This window comes from Carlito syrichta, unplaced genomic scaffold, assembly GCF_000164805.1.
Source record: "Carlito syrichta isolate Samal-C Ts95f unplaced genomic scaffold, Tarsius_syrichta-2.0.1 Scaffold307064, whole genome shotgun sequence".
Lineage (NCBI taxonomy): Eukaryota > Metazoa > Chordata > Mammalia > Primates > Tarsiidae > Carlito > Carlito syrichta.
Genome location: NW_007251160.1, coordinates 96572 through 101716, shown reverse-complemented (window position 1 = coordinate 101716; position 5145 = coordinate 96572). Strand labels below are relative to the sequence as shown.

Sequence of the window (5145 nt, the reverse complement as noted above, 5' to 3'; positions counted from 1 at the left end):
CTTTCTTTCTCCTTAGTGTCCTCAACATATGCCACTCCTAGGCATGGGCATGGAAAAGAGAAAACATGCATTAGAGAGGGGCTCAGGGGGGATAAAAATTGGTGCCAAGCCATTGGTGCTGTCTCAAAACCACAGGCACCCAGCAACGTCTACCTAGAAGACACTTAGGACATCATTTCAGAAGCCAGTGCAGGAGACCTGAGTACCAGGAGTCATGGCTTTTAACCTAGGTTCTAACCTTATTTTTTCCTGTCACACTGAGGACAGCAATACTACACAGCTATGAGATCATTTTTGTTCTACTTATGTTGCAAATATTTTCTCTCATAGAGTCGTTTGATTTTTAATTTAATTTTTTGACCAGAAAGAAGTTTCTAATTTTTGAAATTAAATTCTATATTTCTTCTTCTAAGACTTACTTGCTCTGGAGATGTGAATAGAAATGTTCTTCTTCCCTTTATAGCACAGGTCTCACACAGATTTCTTGGAATAAAGAATATTTTCTATCAGTTCAATGGGGCATCAAACCACAAATTAGTGGTGGGGTTTGCCTTTACCATAAATAAGGGATGGATAATCTCACTGTGAATGGTTTTACTCCCTCAGACATGGCTTCCTTTGCTTTAAACCTTGAAAATGATCTCAGTATGAACCTTCTGAATTAGAACAGGTCATTGAGAAAACATTCTTGTGTGTGTGTGTGTGTGTGTGTGTGTGTGTGTGTGTGTGGCGCGCGCGCGCGCTATCTTTTATTATCATCTACGAAAAAGATTTGAAAAAAATGTAAAACAATATCATTTTTTTCTTACTAATTTGGGAAGATAAAGCTGTTTTTTTTAAAGATTTTGTGTACAATCGAGGATTTGGTGTACAAATGGTCATTATGCAGGTACCTTTGTTAATGAGGTGTGCTCTCCCTCCCCTGACAGTTTCCCACAATTGCCACTCCCACCCACCCCCCGACCCTGCAGTTTTCCACCACTGCCGATCCCTTTCTTATCTTATCCTCTTTTTAAGTTTTATTTCATTTTCAGTCGGCAAATAATAATTGTATCTTGCTCTCTTTTCAAATTAATGTTTAAACCTGGGGAACAAGATAGGCCTAACCAGGAGGCTACTCTGTCTTTAGCTGCCTCTTGAAAGGAAACCTGCCTCTTGTTGGGGATGTGCTAGTGGCTGCAGCCTTGTTGCTTGAGACCTCCCCCAACCAGACACAGATTCAGAGCTCTGGGGCCTGGAACCCTAGTGTGCTCTTGAGATATGAAGTTGGTGGCAAGAATTACTGTGCTCCTAACTTTGGGTGAGTGTTCTGGGCCTAAGAAAGGGTGGCTTTTGTGACTAAAGACAACAGGGAGATATCTGCTGTCTCCACTTCTTCCACTGTGATTTACCAACTGCTGAAAAGAATCTGTGACCATGTCACAAGGAAGTCAGGCATCAGTGTGAGGGATTTACATCCTCTACTCACAAAAGATCCCTCAAGTCTCACAGCTCTCAGGCTGTAAAGAGTGTGGGGTTCGTTGAGCTCAAGGGTCAATTTCAAGATGGGAAATTTATCTTTGGCCCTGTTGCTCTGGGTAGCTCAGAAATAAATACCAGTAATATTTCTAGTATCCTGTGCAGCATGCTTGAAAATAATCAAGTATACGGTAGGGTGGGAAAGAGAGTTCTGGAGTGCCTGTGAACTTGACCTTTGGGTGCATCAAGAGTTGACAGTCCAGAGCTAATCTATTGTTTCTCAACCCCTCAGGTATTATGGGAGATGCTAAGACTACACAGCCAAATTCAATGGAGACTACTGAAGGAGAAACCGTACACTTGCCTTGTAACCACTCCACAATCAGTGGAAGTGAGTACATATTTTGGTATCGACAGATTCCCTCTCAGGGTCCAGAGTATGTGGTTCATGGTCTAAAAGGCAATGTGACCGTTGAAATGGCCTCCCTCATCATCTCTGCTGACAGAAAGTCCAGTAGCTTGATCCTGCCCCATGTTGCCCTGAGAGACACTGCTGTGTACTACTGCATCGTGAGAGACCACGGTGGGACAGATGGGGCTGCACCTGTGCAATATCTCCCTGGTGGGGAAGGGAAGCTGAAGCAACCATCGATAGAGGCCACTGCATAAGAATGAGCAAAAGCTCAACAGAAGAAAAGAAAAGAAAGGATGAAAGGAAAAAGAAAAGAAAAAGAGACGGTGAGGAAGTCAAGGAGGGGTGAATTCAAGGAACACAGAGATTGAGGAGGAAAAGCTGGATAAGTCAGGAATAAATCCTGAGGAACAGACTGAGAAGCTTACGAGGAGACTAAGAATCACAATTGCAATTCTGCAATCAAGAGGAAAGGAAATGAGAATTTGCTAGTGTCCTTTCTTTTAATCAAATGTTGCTTCTGTGTGGGTCTCATTATAAAAAGTGAGAACAGCCATTTGGCTGCCCCAAAGGCTTTCTTCATCTGGACCCAGAAAAGAGTCCGAGCTCTAGATGTGACATCATATTAGTCTTTCCAACCTGTCTAACATGAAAATGAATTTCAGCAGTTGATTTATTTGCCCTTGAGAAAAATTTGACACTTTCTTTGTTGCTCATCCATAGCACACAACCTTGGGGTACAGATGATTTTCAGAAGGGAGTAAAAAGGGACATATGTGGATATTGATTTTATTTTTCAATCAATGTTGAAATGCTTTTATGATTACCTAAAATACTCAAATCTTTTTTTCACTGTGAAAAGCTCAAGCTATTACCTGTGTGTAGACCTGAAAGTCTCCAACTGACTCATTCCCTTCCTTCCCATTTTATTTTCAACTCTACAATAACCCATTTTGAAAGTTTGGAGTGTCTTGACAATTATATTTCTTTTCATTTACATGAATACTCACATAAATATCTACTCAAATTCATGATTTTTTTAATTACATAAATTGTATCATACACCATGTGTATTTGTCTCTAATTTTTTTTTTTTCAAAATGCTTTTGGGGGGTGTGATAATTCCAAGATACGTGTGTGTGTGTGTGTGTGTGTGTGTGTGTGTGTGTGTGTGTGTGAATTGACTTTTTTTCAATACTTAAAAAAGCTTCATAGTATAGTTGCATAATAATTTAACTTGTTCACCTGTTAATAATATTTAAATTTTGCTTCTCTTAGTTGTCATACCAGAATCATATACATATAAGCTTTCTAAAGCACACTTTCTTAATTCCAACTTGATAAATATAAACTTTAACATTTTCTTCTAATCAAGAGCATTCTTTTAGTTGGCCTGAACTGACAGGGACCTTAACTATGGCTTACATATTTCACAGGGGAAGATAGGGCTCTTGGATAAAATAACAGACTCCACAATTCTACATTTCACCTGTAGAAGAGATGCTATATAGGATGATTGTAATAATAAATTAATGGATCAAAAATAAAAAACAATAATATTTGTTATGGGTTAAATTGGGTTACACATACAAATACATTAAGTTAGATTCCCTAACTAGGTAACATACATTGGTACTTGTATGTGATTTGATAAACACATTAATCCAGTAGTTCACTGGCTGCCATTTTTACTCCTTTTATGTAAAAACTGTGCATATTTACAGAAGTTACTTTAAAACACTTCTTCATTCAACCTAGTGACTATAGTCATAGGATAACAGGTACCAAAAATGATGTACATAATTTTGGACATCTGGTGGGTATAGGAGAGCGTTATTGGGTCTTGAAATATTCCTTAAAATAGTCTGTAATTACCTAAGTACAAAGACCACAGAACATAAAGTCTTCAAAATGATGGGTTGTTATTAACCGAATTGTGCCCCTCTCCCCCCCAAAATGCATATTTTGCAATCCTAACTCCAAGTACCTCTGAATATAACTTTATTTGAATTAAGGTCTTCACAGTGTTAATCAACCTACAATGAGGTTGGTGGGGTGGACCTTAATCCAAATGGCTAACATTCTCATATAAAAGGGAAATTTAGAGACAGACATACCATGGGGAGAGTGCCATGTGAACGAGAAGGAGGAAATCAGCGTGATATGTCTACACGCACAAGATCCTTCCCTCACAGCCCCCTAGAGAAACAATCCAGCTGGCACCTTGATTTCTAACCTCCAGAATTGTGAGACAATGAATTTTTGTTTGTTAAGCCACAAACAAAAGTTTGTGGTACTTTGTAACGGCTACTCCAACAAACTAATACACTATTAGAATTCTTTCCACTGCTTCCCCATCACTCAGCAAATCTGCTTCCCCATCAGTCAGTTATGCCTCCTTATCACAGCCTAACATTAGTGTCTGTGATGTTCTTCACTCTAAGTGACACATTCCTTTTTTTTTTTTTCAGTTTGTTCTTTGCCTAAACAAGAAGCTGCTCAGGAAAATGTTCCCCTCAGAAGGTAAAAAAAAAGTTGTTCTCATATAAATAAAGACTGGAATCCATTGCAAAATTTGTTTTGCAAGAAATTCTAGAAGAAGTTCTTCAAATGAAAGGAAATAACACCAGCTGGTAATCTTAATCTACATAAAGAAATAAATAACACAGGCAAAGGTAAATTATATTGGTAAATATAAACAGAACTATAAATATATTTTCTCTTTTATTTTCTTAAATGATTTAAAAGAGCATTGCATAAAACAATAATTTTAAAATTGTGATGTTAGGCTTGTACTCTATAAAAATATAATATATATGACAATAAAAGTACAAAGAAGGGGGCAGAGAATGGAACTATTTTGGAAAAAGGAAATGACACCAGACAGTAACCAAAATCCACAGAAGCAGCAATGGAAGTGGTAAATATTTGTATTAATATAAAAGTATATTTTCCTTTATTTTCTATATTTTCCTTTTAATTTTTTAGAAGACATAAGCTTGCATAAAGCAAAAATTAATACACTCTGTTATTGAGTTTACAACATCTATAGACATAATATTAATATGTTTGCCAGAGTAATAACCCAAAGGAAGGGAAAAGAAATAAAGCTGTATTAGACCACAGTTTCTGTATTTTATTGCAATTAAGCCAACGTTAATATGAAATTGATGGTGATACATTTAGATGTAATTGCTAATGCAACTACCAAGAAAATAACTCAAAAATTTCAAGCAAAAAAATTAAAACAACAAATGGGTTAAAAAGATATATGG

At 37.3% G+C, this 5145-nt stretch overlaps 1 gene segment (V, D, J or C); it reads left to right on the top strand.

The window, feature by feature from the left end:
* The first annotated feature begins 1260 nt into the window (after nt 1–1260).
* LOC110596177 lies at nt 1261–2127 on the top strand. The segment is given in 2 exon segments: nt 1261–1300; nt 1751–2127. Coding segments are annotated over 2 exon segments (417 nt in total).
* Nucleotides 2128–5145: the final 3018 nt, after the last annotated feature.